Source organism: Clupea harengus, chromosome 5, assembly GCF_900700415.2.
Source record: "Clupea harengus chromosome 5, Ch_v2.0.2, whole genome shotgun sequence".
Lineage (NCBI taxonomy): Eukaryota > Metazoa > Chordata > Actinopteri > Clupeiformes > Clupeidae > Clupea > Clupea harengus.
The window spans coordinates 7,444,805-7,462,966 of NC_045156.1; the positions used below are offsets into that span (position 1 = coordinate 7,444,805).

Consider the following 18,162-nt stretch of genomic DNA (forward strand, 5'->3'; position numbering starts at 1 on the left):
TTTCTGGACCTCTTTTTGCCATGTCTTCCTCATCAAGGGCGTTTTTACATCCTGCCTATGAAATATTGAAACGTTCAGACACAAATACAACTGTCTCAGACACTGCCTGTCTCTCTGACACTGCCTGTCTGTCTGACACCTTGATCTCCATCTGTGCTCACTGGACTGAAGTCTGTGTTCACATGTCAGTAAAATTCCAGAACCCTCTGTAGATGCAATACATTGTCTGATATATTTTAGTTAGAAAATTTTTGTTTGTGTGACGTCAGTTTCTATCAAATGGTACAGATCTCACACCTCTAAAACCAATCCCTCAGGAAGGAACCTATATAGATGTATTTCACTGAAATATGAAAAAAGCAGTTACTTGTTTTGTTTTGTTGACGCACAGATCATCGACTGCGAATTATTCAGTTTTTAGTATGTGACTAAACTAACTCCACGTGGATCTAGAGTAGAACGAAGCACTCATTTAGAAGAGAGACTTTTATTGTTTATCGTATTGTTATTTCAAAATTGTATTGTTTTCACTATGGATTTATGTGAGATGCTCTCTAAAAAGAGCAAAAACGAATGCATTGCTGTTAAAGGTACATTTGGGTTGAAACAGAGTTCCGTAACTAAATTACAAAAGAAATGTAATTGTAATCTGTTACAGTTTCTGAGAAAAAGTATGTCAAATATAATATATATTCATTCTGTTGCTTCTTTTTGCAGTTTAGACAGGCTCCAGTCATTTGGCAGTATGTGCTCAAATTTTAAACATTGTTTTTGATTGGTTCTCTTGTTTGAATTTGGACCGCCTTTCGTCTGCCAATCAAAAAGTGCTAATCGAAAGTAATCAAGTTACATGTCTTTGATGAAGCAATTAAAATAGTTACATTACTTATTACAATTTAACAGGGTTACTAGTAATCTGTAAGATATTGCATTTCAAAAGTAACCTTCCCAGCCCTGGTAGTGTGTTTGTTTCATCTGGAGAGTGAAAAAATTTCCATCCAGTTTTGACAGTTGGAGCATTGCCTGACTGGAGCGTTGCTTCAGTATTTGAGCTTGCTGCGGACAGATGAGTATAGTAGATATTGGCAATGTGCTAATAGCCCGTACCTTAATCTGAACCGTCACAATTGCTTTCACATTTAAATTAACCAATCAATTTTTCACAGTTAATCAATCTATTTAAGTTTTGAAAATTTTAAATGTTATAATGCTCATTGAAAATAGCAGCGCGTTCATGAAGTGCCTGATTAGCAACTTTCCTGAATAATGATCACTGAAGCTAGTAAGCCTTACATTATTTGTTTAATAACCCAAGTATTCTAATATGGTTGTGCTTTCAAACATAGACAGTTAACTTTGTTAGTCAAAATATGCTTTTAATGTGAATCATCTCAGTTCTCTAATCAGGGACTACAGACTACTAAATGGAACAACGCACAGTACAAAACCCACTTTTGCCACATGGTGGCACTGTTGTTCAGAGAATACCTGCTATTTGAGCTGCTCCAACCAACCTAAAAAGAAAATGCATAAATAAAATCATGCTGGATGAACTACTCTAGAAATCATATTATTATTGAAATGCATGACAAATTACTGTGGAAATGTCTTCTGAAGCAAAATTGTGCATGACATTCACTGAACTGCTGGATGCATTACACTGAAAGATGAACGTGTGTGTGAGTCACGTCTATCTAAATGTATCAATGCAATACCATTTAATTAAATAGAATTAGAAGACTGTTTTCAAAGAAATAGAGAGTGTGACCTGAAAAATGGAATGTACGTAAGTTTCTGAATTTTGAGAACGGACAGTTCTGAGTCTGTGGAAGTACAACGCACAATAATTTGAATCCAAACTCAGTTCAGGCTGTTTCGATCCATACCATTCAAATAAAACCGTTATCAACAAAACATGTATGCTAAAATAAATATGTCAACTGAGCTGCGAATCTGCCTGTGCAAAACTGCCCTGCTCTCCAACCCTACTGCCCATCTTTCATCACCACTCATCTCATCACCTCCAGCCAGCGTCTCTTTGGGACCGGGCTATGAGTGTCTCTCTGGGCCCCGGCCATGAGGCAGGGAACATCGAAGCCCCTCGGCTCTTTATGCCCACCTCTCCAGGGCCGAGTGCCAGGGACCAACAACGCCACCGTGGCAGCCACGCTCGCATTCAGCTCATTTCCGCTTCCCAGCAGAGCGTGCTCATGCCGGAGAATGGGATGAATAATTCCGACCTGGAGAGGGGGAGAGAGAGAGAGAGAGGAGAGAGAGAGACAGAGAGAGAGAGAGAGAGAGAGAGCAGGGGCCAGCATCTGAAGCAGAGTGGAAATGCCAGGTGTGAGTGGCCCGCGGTGGTGGAAGTGGTGGTGGGCATTGAGCGGCAGAGACAAGCTGGCACCCAGCAGAGGCTCATTAGCCGGGAAGAGGAGGCCCCAGTGCTACCATCACCTCTCAATCCCCTGGATGTCCCCCATGGCTACAAACAAATTGGTGACAGAATCCCAGGGCCAGAGAGCCTGCCAGCACTGGCCCTGACCACGGCGTGTTCTTGTGCTGTGTGTGTGTGCGTGTGTGTGCCTGTGTGTGTGTGTGTGTGTGCATACGTACATGTGTTTTAAGAAATGTTAACAAAAGATATCAAGTTAGTGCACAGCTGGAATGAAATGCCTCATGCTCAACTCAAGTTCGAGTCCACAGATCATGGTTGGTAATCGAGAGATTGTGTGGCATGGATGCTGGTTGCTAAGCACTGCGTTAGGTTTTCCCATCTGGTTGTGTGGCACCCTTCAGATCCTCCCGAGAGACTGGCCCCCGGTGCGTCAGAGAAGGAGGGGGCGAGTCTGTCAAGCCAGCCTTCTCTGGCATCTAAATTGGCAGCAGTGTTTACTAATGTTTGCAGTGTTCTTGGGTCTCCTGTCCCGGGCACCTTGGCTCACCTGGAGACACTTTCTGGTCACTTTCCAAGTTGGAAATATGGACTTTTTTGGGGGACGCATGTGTACTGCTATGTGTACTGCTATGCCTCTCTTAAGCCAAGGGTAATATAGTTAGTGAAGAATAGTCCATGTGCTTCTGCAGTTTGTCTCAAAATGAACCAGAGACCTTTTGTCCCTGTTTTTTTAGTTTGGACTGTCCCCTTCCTGTCTATCTATCTGTCTCTCCCTTCCCTTCTGTCAGTCGCTCTTATTGTTTCTTCTCTTTCATTCTCTCGCTTGCTCACTTTCCCCCTCTCATTCTCTCTCTCTTTCTCTCTCTCTCTCTCTCTCCTGTTTGAGTTAAGTTTAGCAGAGGCACCTGATGGTGGAGTCAGCCTTGCACTGCTGTCAGCTGTCTTCCTTCATCAGAGACCGAGCTGGCAGAGAGGCTACAGGGCTGTGAGGGTGGGGAGGGGGTTGCTGGAGGAGACAGCCAGCACTACCAACAGCTGCATCTTATTATTTTAAATAGGAGTGTGCCAGTCTCACACGAGCATTTATTTATTTTTCATTCTGCCTCGCCATCCTCTTTCTCCTCCTGTCTGTCTGTCTGTCTGTCTGTCTGTCTGTCTGTCTGTCTGTCTGTCTGTCTGTCTGTCTCTCTCTGCCTCTGTTCTGTCTCGCCCCCTCTCCTCGCAGGATTTACTCTAAATGTTGAATGTGGCAATTATACGGAGCGTGTGCTGGAGGAGAAGGAGGGAGGCCTCAGTGTGTGAGGAGCCGACAGAGGGAGGAGACTAGGAAGGAGAGAGAGTGATCTGTCAGTGTTTTTGACACCTTTGAGTGAGAATATTTGGGCTTTTTCACACTTCAAATTGGTCATCAGGAGGAAGATGACTGTTCAGCGTTTGTTGTTTACATGGGCATGAAGTCAACACATCTAGTAAATGTAAGCAAAGCAGTAACTTTGAAAAAACAGTTAATAGACACCTTTTCAGTCGGCCTTTCATTAATGGAAAGTTTGCACACCGAAAGTTCTCTGTTTCAGGACGCCCACGCCAGCCAGCCCCACTCAAACATTCTGTCAGGAAACAGTTTTGAGCAAACAAACTTCAAACCCCCCAGAAGTATCTTCTCCTGCTTTCTACTTTGTCAAACTTGTCAAACAACAGTGTCCTCCGCATTGAATCACAGTGGTCAGAGCCTGACGTCCGGCTGGTGACAGCTGGAGGCCTTGGTACTGGGAGGGCAGTTAAACTGTCACTAGGTCTCTGACACTGTCGTGTCATCATGGAGCAGGCGGATGGTCAAAAGGATGGATTACTTAGGTTCCGTTGGACTTGGCTAGGCTATGGTTCTGGCAGGCCTTGGCAGTGAGATGAGTTTGGCAGGGGGGATGCAGGCAAGCGGCATCAGCATTCTCGGGGGCAAGGAGGAGGAAAAGTAACGTGGCACTGCCAAACGGCCCAGGAATTTTTTTAAATGTATTTCTGGAGGTGGTGGCGAAAAACATGCACCACCAACAACAACCAAGAAGAGAAGCCAATTTCAGAGAAAACAGCTCTGCAAAAACCATGCCCAGAAACCAAAAACGTCCTTCCTGTTAGCTGACTTCCTTAACACCATTCGCATGCTATCACGTTTGCTTGCTACGTCGGGGACACACACACTCGTGGATTTCGACATCAGTTAGGAGTAGCACGCCACGACGAGGTCTCAGCTCGCCACCCCGCCACCTCCTCAAACACCCCCGCCCCAAAAGAAAACAGACAGACAATTTCTTTCAATTAGCCAGTGCGGGGCAGCTCAATAAATTTTAGTTTGTATCTTCAGACGTGGAGGCCCTGTTGCACGTCCAGGGTGAAAATGAAGACTAATGGCTGTGGCGAGCGCTGCTGAGCTGGTCTTCCACTTAACTGCCTCCGCAGCCCTTTCCCCGCCGCTAACCAGAGCCCGGGTGCTGACCGCGCAGCGCCACACAATGCTAATGCGTTTATTCGCGACGCCGATTCATTTTCTCCACGTTAGGCATTAATCCTGCACAGCTAAAGGGGGGCTATTCATCACCGTTCACTTCGAGCACGGGCAAACAGGTCTGTGTTGTCGGACAACATCGAGCCCCCCCCCCCCCCCCCAATCCAAAAGGAGGCACTTTGGCCAGGAGAGGCCAGATGGACATGTGACCAGAGAAAGCGGTGGAAGGTTTCCCATGCGCATTCTGAGAAAAAGGATCCCTTTAAAGTTCTATTTAGAACCTTTTTGTAGAAAGCTATTTGGACTTCATCGTTTGCAACCTTTTAAGGCTGTCAAATCTGTACCATAGAATAGTCGCAAAAAAATTAATGAAAAAGTGTTTTCTAGGACTGGATAGGGCTTTGCTTTGAAAATGGACTCTTCATTACTGAAAATGATTTTAAGGGTCTGCAAAGTTTCAAAAGAAGCCAAAATAATCTTTTTTTTTTTTCTGAACTCGTCATAATTCTTTGACATGAGGATGCTTCCAATGCATATGTAGAGGCGTTTTCTTCAGCATTCTGTTGTCAGTAACATTAAATGGAATTAATAATGTGGTGTGTAGCTGGTGGTGTGATGGCAAGGCTGCCCTGGGGTTTGAAACCTATTTGCAGGCCACTATTGCCTGGCTGAGGAAGATACTGTGCTACTCTACCCTGCTGAGATACATCATTTACAATGTGTGAAGGTAGGGGGAAAATGTCTATTAAATATGGAGCTCAATCATTGAGAATAATAAATGGTTAGACAGCTTTGATTCACCATGACTGCTCATTAAAGAGCAGCACTCTAGTTTAATTTCCTGCTCCGCCCTCCACTGGGACTATGTTCAGGCCGGATGAAGGTGGAGAACAGGCCAGGCTGCAGACAGGTCGGAGGTCAGGACAGGAGGTGCTTAACAGAAGCCCGTGGTGTTCCCTCACTGAACTCCAGCAGCCAGGTAAACAATAGCTGGAGACTTTTACTTTTTTCACCGTTATGAATGACGTTCGAAATATAACTTACAATATGCTATTGAAAACAGAACTTGTATAGAACAAAAATAACTTAAAAAACATACAACCTTCTAGAAACATTGTGATAAAGTGTGTGTGTGTGTGTGTGTGTGTGTGTGTGTGTGTGTGTGTGTGTGTTGTCTTATACTTCCATTCATATACAGTGTATGTTCATGAAATATGAATGGAGATGAAACACATGACATAATCACAAACAGTGTATGTATACATGCCGCAGTTGTACATCAAATCATTGCGTTTCCTCAAGCCAGAACCAATATATTTTTAATTTCCAATCAGATTGGGTGGGAGCCCCTTAGGCTATTCCATTATGCCAGCCACAAAAGGCAGAGAGGAGCTGACAAACACACCATCACTCACAGGGAGAGAGGGGAAAATGTGCTCATTCACACTGGCAAAACACCATCCCTTAATGACCAAGCAAGATGAAAAAGAGAGGGAAAGGAGAAAGCATAGGGGATGGAGGGAGGGAGAGAGAGAGAAAGAGAGAGACAGACAGAGCATGCAGAACAAATAATCTTTAATAACGACTTTTCTAAATGTCTTCACCACACCTTGTGATAATTCCATTATGGATTTTGCAATAAAAGAGAGAAATTAATTATCGTGGTGGATAGTAAAAGGCAACAATGATATCCTTTAATATTCAGATATTATTCATGCTATAATTTTATGGATGTCTTATTGTGTTGGGGTCTGCACAGGCCTAACCTAACGCCACGTTTGTGCATTTTTCTCTATCCGCGAGACATAAGCATTATGACTAACGCAAGACAAGGGCACAATGATTCTGTCACTTTAACCATTTTCTTAAAATGTATTATTATTAATCAAAGCCCTGACATTATCCCCCACCATTTCATCTCAACACCCCCCCCCCCCCCCCCCCCCCTCCCCCCACACACACACACACACCCCGGGCAGGTAACGCTGTGAAAACATCATTGGAAAAGTCTGTTGATCAGGCTAAGTGAAGTCCAAAAACCTACAAGAGCAACACGTGGTCAGAATGAGAAGTCATGATCATCTATTAGGAATGCAACAATAACAAACTGGCATAAACAAACACCACAGAGAGAGAGAGAAAGTGTGAACAGACAGACAGACAGCTCTAAAGGTCACTGCTAGCAGGAAACACACTTTTCTGTAATGATAAAGCCAAGAAACTTTGGTCCTACCAGTACACACACACACACACACACACACACACACACACACACACACACACACACACACACACACACACACACACACACACACACACACACACATCTGTCTAGGAAAGGAATATATACAGGCCAAACATGTCTGCTTTTCCCTCTCCGCTCTTGCTTCCAAATTTCATGAAACTGTCAGTACTGATTTAAAATAAGCACCTGGAGAGGTATGGAGCTTCCTACACAGTGGCTGATGTGTGGGGCTGATACTTCTGCTGCACTGAGAAAGGGTCTGACTCAGTTAGAGACTGAGACAGCGAGAGAGAGAGAGAGAGAGAGATGAATATCCCACCAGCACATTCCCATCAACATAGGTGAAAAGCTGTAGCCTAACAGCTGTCATCCAACCCGTGTGAAGAGCCAATTACTCACTACAGGAGTTTACAAGGACTTCAGTTCTCATAATATTTGACTTGAGGAAGAGGCCCGTATTTAAAGCAACAAAAACAAAGAAAGACAGAAAGAAACAAGAAGGCGAGGACATGGGATAGATAAGTAAATAAATAAGGACCTGTTGTTTCCCCTGAGTTGGTGTCCTCAACTTGTTTTAATGGCAAAGTGTCACACCCTAATGGCAGCGGTGAGTATCTATAGTTGTGGAACTCACCAGAAAAATTCACAATAATTGGCTGCTAAATTATGACTAACATCCAACAGAACACACAGGTTTCAGTTTCCACAGACTTCCACACAAACCACTAACACAATGCCAATGTTTGCACTCTCTGCCAAGATGAATAAAATAGTTTTCTGGCTGTGGCTATCATTTCTTGTATCAGCGACTGCTACACAAAGTGTTTCAGGGAGAGCTACCCAGGCAATGGAAAGCTGGCAGGCCATACATTATTAGCAGTGATGCATGCTGAGGGCACGGATAGAGGTCACGGTGTTGTTTTAATTTCTGGTTATCATTGAATCAAGCAGCTGGACTCACACACGTACGGTAAACCCAAGCCCCCGAGGACACACATCTTCACTGCCAAGCTAATACCGGTCTGCTCGAAAATTTATGAAGGCACAGTGTGTAGGGCTAGGTAATGCGTCTCTGAGCACAGCACGTGTCATGACCCCATCTGTTACCACGGGGATTCGGCGGCACTGGGAAGAGGCGCAGCAGAGTCCCATTCTTACAGAAAAAATCTCATTAAAGCCACTCATGCTGACAACTCAAGCACAATGTGAAAACACTCTAAATTTGGATAATAATATCATATCATGGCTCTTGACTCTGCGTACGAATGACAGGGCAGAGCCCAGGGAGAACGGTTGTAGAGGATGAAAGGGGGAAGATATTGTTTATTTCATTTTTTTTTCATTCTGTGGTTCTCGTTTTACAGTTCTCTGCATTCAACACACTTCTGTGACGCACCGTACGTCTCCAGCTCTCTCTTTGAAAAAAGGGAAAAAAGAGGAAAAAAGAAACAATTATAAACAATCCGCCACCGTCATGACAGTGTCATGATGCAATGCAACGTCCATCTTTGAACTCATCGTTGACAGGAGATAATCAGTGAGGTCGGGGCCATTAAGCCGACCTAAGACAAACCAGGGCCCAGGACAGAGAGCCAAGTAGGCACAGGGGAGCTGAGCCCAAGGTCAAATGAACAGTGACCAGGATCGTCAAAGGAGTGCAGCTCGGTATAGATTGTTTTCGTCCAGCACTGCGTTTTGGTAGGAATCGCGGGAGGTTAATGTGTGCAATCACAGCACCACTTGACAATCAATTCCTGTGATTATGCTCAGGACAATAGGTCAATGCCTGAGGGAGGGCTGGACTTTTTGCAGAAACATCCCAGCAGAAGCCAGAGGGATACATCTGAAACAAAAGTGGTAAGAGCAAACCAATAAATACAGTTTTCTCTTTTCAAATATGTCCAATATGACAGAGCAAAACAAGGCTCCATATTCAGAGATTTACATTTTTCTTTTCCTACTGATGTTAATCAGGCTCACACGTCTAGTCACCGCATCCATATGTCAGCCAAAAATGTTTTAACTCTTGGTAACTTCAGTTGCTACCGTGTACTGTTGACTATTTACGTAAGGCCTCATTGGCTTTGCAATCTGTTGGCACCAAGAAGTACCAGATGTGATTACGGGGATTAGACAAAGCTCCCTCCCATACCCACTGACCTCCTTCCAGACCCATGCGAGCCTGGCAGGTCCCAACCAGAGGGCTCGCCATCACCCCCACAGAGGAGCGCAGCTCTACCACAGGGAGCTTCCTGGTCACCCCATCCGTCAGTCGTCAGGCATTTGTCAGCAGCAGATAGGCTTCACTATCGTTTTAGTTTTGAAAGTCCTTGTGGTATTTATATTCTTTGGCGTCGTCATCATCTTGGGGACATAATCATGTTTGGAACTATGTACCAGCATGGAAAGAAGCACCCTGGGGTAAGTTGTTCTTTTTATGCTTTGATGTCAAAAAGATTTGGTGGTTTTTGGCAGTCCCTTATAATTCATTACACTACTAGTAAAAGTCAAAGACTGATATGAAATATTTCTCAAAGGTGGAATAATTAGAGACATACTGAAATACTACTATTTTGTTGACTGACAGGAATGATCTGAAGAATGATTAGGAATAGCACGCACTTCTAAAACATCCAGGGTACAATGTCTCGTCTTAGCATGTGGCTAAGTGGCATGCATATGCTCAGATGGATTATGAGTCATCTTTACTCAGATTAGAGCACATATGTATGAACTCTGTTCATTTCCTAAGGCAGTGCTTGCAGAGAGTTGCTACAGTAGTCTGTTAATTCTGTGTCCAAATGAGACAAATTTTCTTTTCTAAAATGTGTTTTTGCCTGCGTTAGAATAATGAAGGGAGGCATTGAAAATGCCTGCATGTCCTCATGTTTTACTGAAAACAATTGCCACAGTGCCTCTGAAAATCAATCTGCAGATGACCCAGATTCCTGTGGCCAACTTGGTCTTGGCTGGGCACCAAAAACAAATGAGTGCAACAGTATTAGGCTTGAGATGGGAGAGTTCTGTTGCCCTCGAAGCCCATAACACATAGGTCAGACTGTGACCTTTTTTGGCTGCTACGACCACTAAGAACTTGTGGAACACTGATATTTGGACAGCTCCCCACATCATTTCTTATTTTGAGTTGAGAATGAGACCTTTACACAGACACAAAAATGATTTCAAGTGAAACTCACACAATGAATGATATAGGACTGGAAACAGCTGAATTAAATAAATGTATTTTCAGAGTAGCGGGCGTAACAGTGTAACATGCATTGGTCATCATCAGCATGGCCCTTTGACAGGTCACAGGCAGACCAAATCTCTCTTGGGTCAGTGTCCTATAACTCGGCCATTAAATTGAAGCCAAGAAACTTACACAGAGGCAGATGTTCACTGGTGTTAGATGAGTAGGTGCAAGAACATACCGGGGGATAGCCTAAAGAAAGCTTTCACGGATCTAAGCTGAGGTGTTAAATGCTTATTAGATAAAGGAGCCCATGTTTGCACACACTAGCTTTCTTAATGTTAAAGTTGTTCATGTTTAAATGTTAAGTTAAAAGCTTTTTGTTGATTTTCTTGCTTTGCACAGTGTTCATTTAGCTGTTACTGGCAACAAAATGAGTAAGTAATTAACTGGTAATGCAAAGCAGAACAGAGTGGTATATTTTATTTATACTATAAAAAAAATACTGAATGTGAATGGGCCTTCACAAGCCTAAGACTTTTGCAATGATTATCATCACTTTTCCCACAAACAAGGATTGCTATACTTACACCAACATAAAACTGCCATGCGTTGGAAAATGTATGATGATGTTAACGAAGGCTTCTGAAGCCTCAGTGCATGCTGCCACTGGCCTGAATGACTGCTGCCACCGTCTGGCAGGTGCACTGACATACAGTATGCCACCCTGATTCAACGTTTCACTCTTTACACAACCAGGAAAATCCCCAGGGATTTCAAATCTCTTTTTCATGGGACACAAATACGGCACCCTCGTGGTTTGAATTTTTTTTTTTTCATCAAAGTGGAACCGTTTATTTAATCAGATTCTGCTCATTTAAAATCTGTGAAGCCAAATAAAAAATATTTGAAAAACAGGACAGACGAGACAGCGTAGGTCTGCTATGTCCCTCTGCTGTGTCATTTTTATTTATTTATTTTTCCTTTTTCACAGCCGTGAAAAAGAAATCCAGGCTTTTCTATTTGTTTGAATTGACACATCACATTTTCTCTCTTAATGTGCATTTCTATTCTAATCCCTGTCATGCCTGCTTTCCACCACTACCTTCCCCGGAAGTGAGCCTCTGATCCTGTCACACAGCATGACAGGCTGGGGGGAGAGAGGTGGGGGGCAAGGGGAAGTGTGTCTGTGTGCTGTGTGTGTGTGTCTGTGTGTCTGTGTGTGTGTGTGTGTGGGGACACACACACACACACACACACACACACACACACACACACACACACACACACACACACACACACACACACACACACACACACACACACACACACACACACACACACACACACACAGCCTGAGATCTCTCTCTTTCACAGTGTCCTTGCCCGCTCAACCCTGCCTGACAGTGAACTGCCTTACACAGCCTGTGCCTCATACATATTCAACAGTAGGGAGAGGGAAAAGAATAACAACCTTCGTCTGTGTGTGTTTGTTTATGCATATGCACAGACACACACACACACACATTAATATATATTATATACAGCCTTTATATGAGCCAACCTTGGCTTACCTGAGTATCCGGTAGAATTCCAGTCAAACGGAAGCCTGGCGATGTTCCTGCGCAGTGGCTGTGCATCGCCGCATGGCACATAGTGCAACTTGCATATGTTCTCTGTCTCCAGCTCATCGCATGGCACATCGTGCCCAGACTGTTCTAATGCACATGTTCTCTGTCTGCAGCTCATCGCCGCATGGCACATCGTGCCCAGACTGTTTTTAATGCACACGTTCTCTGTCTCCAGCTCATTCCCCAGTTCTGCTTCCTCATCCTGGGCATGAGTGGAGCCGGCCTCTATCTTCTCCGCCTGGCCAAGGGACCGCACGTCACGTAAGCTCCTGCTGAACCACGTCTCTTCTGTCCCCATTCATAATAAAGGAGGAAATGAATAAAGTAGGAAATAAACATCAAAGCAGGAGAACCAGCCTGAGAGTTTATTTGGGCAATGAAGGCATAATCATTTGCATGCCAAGACCTTTCGGGATGAAAAACTCATATAAATGGGATGAAAAACTCCTAGAAAAGCTCATATATGGTGGAATTGTAGGTTCAAAATAGGCTAGGCTAGACTGGGTTTGGAGTTATAAGAGGCATTAGGTCTCTCTGTCGCCTGGTTTTGCTTACATGTGTTGCTATGGTGCTGCTCAATCAGACCACGTGACGTAGGTCTCAATACCTTCATGGGAACCCATGCGATGTAATGCCCTACAGGGTGCCAGCTAGAAGAGGTGTCCTCCACTGCTTCTGGTAACCACTCCTCCTTCATCCCTCATTCTTTCTCTTCGCATCCTCACATACTCATACGCTTTCTTTTTTTTGAACAGCTGGAACAAGACTAACAACCCCGAGCCCTGGAACAAGCTCAGCCCGACCTATCAGTACAAGGTGAGATGCGTGTCAAACCTGTGCTCACTTCAGCTCCAGACTGACACAAGGCTGACAGGTCTGCAGTCTTGCTTCTCCTTCTCCCCACTCACACACCCCAAACGCACGTGCGCACACAAACATACACGCACGCACGCACCCACACCCACACCCACACCCACACCCACACCCACACCCACACCCACACCCACACCCACACCCACACACACACACACACACACACACACACACACACACACACACACACACTCCTCTGCCATTACGCTTGATTTCAGTGAGTTAATAAAGATGCACCTGAGTGTGTGGATCTATCCATTTGTGAGAGTGTGTGTGTGCGTCTGTGTGAGTGTTTATGTGTGTGTGTGTGTGTGGTCTCTCAATTTGCTTCTGTTGGTAAGTATATCCAAGCATGTCCGTTTGACAGAATAATTCATCACACGGCAGACGAACATCGTGTTCTGGCTGTTCGCCGTTTCAGGGAGACGAGGGGCTTCGATGAAGAGCAACACACACATTCCGACAGCTGATGAAAATATTTACAAACGGAGACAAACAGAATGAGGAAGGAGAGAGAGGGAAAGAGAGATAGAGAGAGAGAGGGAGAGAGGAAGAGAAAGTGAATAGAGAGAGAGAGAGAGAGAGAGAGAGAAAGAGAGAGAGAGGGGTGCCGCTGGGCATAGCTGAGAGTTGAGCCTCGGCAAAGCCTTGCCACACCATGCCATACTGCTTTGCCGTACCGTGCTGCACCGCCCTGCCCGGCTCCGCTCCGCTCCTGGGGAGAGTTGGGCCGGCTGCCAGGCGGAGGCCCGTGCCTGCGTAATGAAAGTCACGGCCCACGAAAGGTTACAACACAGCATGTTTAATTCTCAACAGTAGGCAAAGGTCACGCATCGGAATTCCACAGCAGTCTCAACAATAATAATAATGAAGATGTGGGAGGGAGGTAGTGGTTGTGGTGAGTGTGTGTGTGTGTGTGTGTGTGTGCTGGAGAAGAGTTGACAGCCGAACCAATCAAGGGCAGATATGCAGGAGGAAAATAATCAGCGCAGACGGAGGAACGTGTCTTCTGTCACGGCAGGGGGAACGCCAGTGCCGTCTGTGACATATGCAAAGCACACCGCTGATCAGACTCCCAAACTGGCCAGCTCTGCACCTAGCCAAGCCACTGTGTGTGCGTGTGTGTGTGTGTGTGTGGCTTCATGTGTGTGCATGAGTGTGTGTGTATATATGTCTGCTAGCCATTGGTTTTGGGATAGCGAAACAGTGGGGTGTGTGCATTTTTTTTTGCTTTCCTGGACAGATACACACACACACACACACACACACACACACACACACACACACACACACACACACACACACACACACACACACACACACACACACACACACACACACACACACACACACACACACACACAGACACAGACACACAGACACCCTGATGAACTTAATTTAGGCAAAGCATATTTAAATGTATTCTCTCCGTCCCCTCGCAGTTGGTGGCTGTCAACACTGACTACAAGAGTCTGAAGAAGGAAGGGCCTGACTTTTAAAGGTCCTCGCCCGGGCTCCCGCGGCACGGACTCTGGCAGTGTCCCCTGTCACCATGACGACAGCAAGCAGCAGCCTCACGCCGCTCCCTGATGATGCTGTCACCCAACGCTTTGAGGGCCACCACCACCAAAAAAAAACAAAAAAAATAAAATAAAAAAACAACAAAAATAAAAAATAATAAAAAATAAATAAAAAATAAACCATTTATAGGCTACCATATGAACACAAAGCCATTAAAGATTACTGCTGAAAAGTGTTTTGTGTGTGTTCATAGGAAAACCACTCCACTTACCAATAAATGTACTACTGCTGGGGAGAAATATCCACTACTGGTGTATGAGCATGGTTCAGCAGCAACATGCTCCACAGCAATGAAAAGGAAAAGAAGAGGGGGGAGGTGGGATACCTCCGACTATTCATGAACACATACTGGCCAGCAATTAAAATGAACCCTGTGAAAAAAACTTCCACAATAGAATACTTAGCCAGGTTGAATTCCGGTGTGTGTGTGTGTTTTTTTTTTTTTAAATGAGTGTGTGATTGCTTTCCGAGCCGAAATCAAAAACACTCCACTGGTAAATTTTCTGCCATGGTCTGATGTTTTTGTGGTGCATTATGAATGACAAATATTGAAGACACAGCTGGCTTTGGAGTACAGCAGCGTTCTGGAGAGCCCAAATGCAGTCTGGGAAAAAAACATCCCTCTGCTTTTATCTGACAGTGTCAAATTTTTCCTGCATTATGGATAGACAATTGGAAGTGAGTGGCGGGGCCGAGAAAGCAATGAATGCTATCCACATGCAATCTGTACGCTCTCCTCCTTGCAGATGTCATATTACTCTCCCTGAGAAGAAGAAAAAAGAAAGTGGAAAAAAAAAAGAAGAGACGACCCTCTGCCTTTAACCTGTCTCTGTTCACATCGCCTCAGTCAAAAAGGCACAACCAACCGAGACCACAGCAGGAAGCCCAGTCAGCAGGGGAGTGAGGCGACGGGGAAAAACACACACACACACACATATATCATAGGTCTTCACCACTGGTGCTCAAACTCAGTGTGTGTATGTATTAGAGTGTGTGTGTGTGTGTGTGTGTGTGTGTGTGTGTGTGTGTGTGTGTGTGTGAGTTGCAGTACAGCACAGCAAGCCTGTCAGGGTCCCAGCACATGCTGACAGGTAATCAGGCAGGCCGAGGCTTCTCACCAGGCATAATCACTGGCCCACAGACACACACAGGGACAGTCATTACCCAACCGGAAGGCTTCGCGGACCATCATGATTGCATTCCCTCCATTTGTTATTCTTTGTATTGCTATTCATCCGCGGGCCGCAGGCAATCTGCACAGCCTCGCACACCCCAGCGCTCAAGCAATTCCCAAACTCTGAGCCAGGAGAGGGGCTCAGGGGGGTGAGTCTGTGTGTGTGTGTGTGTGTGTGGGAGGGGGGATGAGTCGGCTGCGCAGGAGAGGTCCCTGTGTTTATTCCTCATCGTTCCGGTGCTTCTCTCGACTTGTTTGCACGGCTCCTGTCGCAAGCAGTTCCGCAACGCCGGCGAGGACGCCTGAGGATCATTCGTCTGTTTTTCCCTGCTCTTCCTGCCCCCCCCCCCCCTCTTCTCTGACTGCCCGCCCCCCGCCCCCCTCCCCTATTCTCTGACTGCCCAGCCTAACACATTCACAAGCAGCCTGGCCGTTACGAGCCAGGGGAGCCCAGGGATGATGCTGGCGCAAATGTCTCTCTCACCGCCATATATTAAAAAAAAAACACTGACCTTGGATTATTGTGCCGTGACTCACGAGTACTGCTCAGCAAACAGCAAATCTACATACTCCCAGAACTTTTCGCAGACTGGGGGGTGGGGGGTATTTTCTCTTTCTCTCAACTGAGACAGAAAGTGAACTTGCTAGTTTGGTCACTTCACTGTGCAGGAGATGTTTCCGTTGTTGTATTTTCTGCTCGTTTCCCCCCCCTCACTCTCCCTCTCATCTTGCAGGATGGCGATCCAGGATGGAGGCCTTCTGCCTGAGGTGGGGAGGGGGATATTTTTAGATAAGGATTAATTTTAATGGGAGAGATAAGGAGAGCATGGGAGGCTGCCAGAAATACAGATAACTAAGTAAATGAGAGCACGGGCTGGGAGCTGGGAGAGGTGGCTGTGGCGGCGGTAGGCTGGTTGATGTCGGCACGGGCATGCTGCTGACTGGCCCACGGCACACGCGGCGCACAGATCCCACAGAGATAAAGAGGCTTGCCGCTTTCATCTCCTCAGCACAATGCGGAGCCACTGCACTCGCGCTGCGTGCCACAACACATCATCACACCAACACAGAGATGAAAACACAGGGAGCCGCTCTGCAGCCCCGTGGCAGGTCACCGGCACCCGACGGATGCAGAACTAAACAACCAGAACTCGATGACAAACTAAATCAAATGTGTAAAAATGAGGATGCACAACAGATCTCGGACTCCGTGGTGTTTTCCTGGTCCCACACCCCAATAGCCATGGTGAGGACATTTACAGCTGGCTGTTGGAGTGGTGCCCGACGTGGGCTTCACAGACCATTGGAAAACTTTCTCGGGGAAGCCTGGACCTTTGAAGAGGGACGGCAATCATCCCTCAAGGGAAGGTGCTGTTCTCGTAACCTCTAAACCTGACACTTCACTTGACCAAGGCAGGTTTCTGACACACCAGAGTTAAGTCTAGGAGGCAGAAACACCGTCCTACACAGATTTCTGCCATCCTGCCACTGCACACACAAAGCCACATAGAGAGGGTGTCCGTGCCCAAAACGTTTTAACAATCAATTCCAAATGTCCTTCACATACAATCGTTAACATCAAAAACTCTGGTTATTGTACTTATAACTGATAAGCAAATTGAAGTACTCAGACCGCCAGACTGAAACATGGTTAAAATCCGAAAAATATCTAGCTTTGAATGAATCAACCCCTTCAAGCCATTCTAACAGTCATACGCCACACCATACAGGTCATGGAGGTGCCTGCCTGGCTTAGGTCGTATCTCTCTGACCGTCGACAGTTTGTACATGGCAATAATGAACCAACTAGTCATGCAAAGGTCAATTATGGAGTCTCCCAAGGCTCTGTACTTGGACCCCTGCTCTTCTCTTTGAACATACTTTAGGTTCTGTAATAAGGAATCAATTTTTAGTCCTATGATGATAATTCCCAGATACATGAAGCCAGATGAAATAACTAATCTAGCTAGCTAAACTTGAAGCCTGCCTTTAATATGTTAAGGTCTGGATCACTGATTACTTCTTAAGTCTGAACCTAATAAAGGTTATGATCATAGGCCCTAAATATTTGAGAGGCACATTATCTGGCCACCAACTTGATAGACATCCATCCTGACATCCAACCCAAGTGTTTAAAGATCTTGGTGTAATCATCGATTAGAACCTCTCTCAACACGCACATACAACACATCTCGAAAACATGCTTCTTATAGTCTGGACAGTCCTATCCTTCCATGATGCAAAAGAGCGAATCCATGCATGTATCACTACGTGACTCGACTACTGCAGTGCTTTACTATGCGGATGCAGCAATGACTTACTAAAGAGCCTCTACTACAGCTGATGAAAAATGCAGCTGCATGCACACTTACTAAGAAATATACTAAGAAATATGAACACATTCCTCCTTTACTTGCTTCTCTTCACTAGCTCCCTGTCAAATACTCCTAACATACAAAGCCCTGAACGGCCTTACTACAAACTATGATAGGAATTTACTAGTCCCATACTGCCCATCAAGAACGCTTCAATATCAAAATGCAGGCCTTCCCGTAATTCCAAGAATGTAAAAG

General features: G+C 45.4%; 1 protein-coding gene across 1 annotated transcript; it reads left to right on the forward strand.

Moving 5' to 3' along the window:
- The first annotated feature begins 9,288 nt into the window (after positions 1-9,288).
- LOC105912217 (NDUFA4 mitochondrial complex associated like 2) lies at positions 9,289-14,829 on the forward strand. Its single transcript, XM_012841142.3, has 4 exons — positions 9,289-9,561; positions 12,137-12,222; positions 12,717-12,777; positions 14,277-14,829. Exons 1-4 carry the CDS (start codon positions 9,520-9,522, stop codon positions 14,331-14,333), a joined length of 246 nt encoding a protein of 81 aa, XP_012696596.1. The 5' UTR covers positions 9,289-9,519; the 3' UTR covers positions 14,334-14,829.
- Positions 14,830-18,162: the final 3,333 nt, after the last annotated feature.

Bases quoted from the DNA above. Each gene is read 5' to 3' on its own strand.
- LOC105912217 (XM_012841142.3), top strand. From the start codon at position 9,520: ATGTTTGGAACTATGTACCAGCATGGAAAGAAGCACCCTGGG. The intron at 12,223-12,716 runs GTAAGCTCCTGC...TTTTTTGAACAG, and splicing joins GCCAAGGGACCGCACGTCAC to CTGGAACAAGACTAACAACC. The intron at 12,778-14,276 runs GTGAGATGCGTG...GTCCCCTCGCAG, and splicing joins GCCCGACCTATCAGTACAAG to TTGGTGGCTGTCAACACTGA.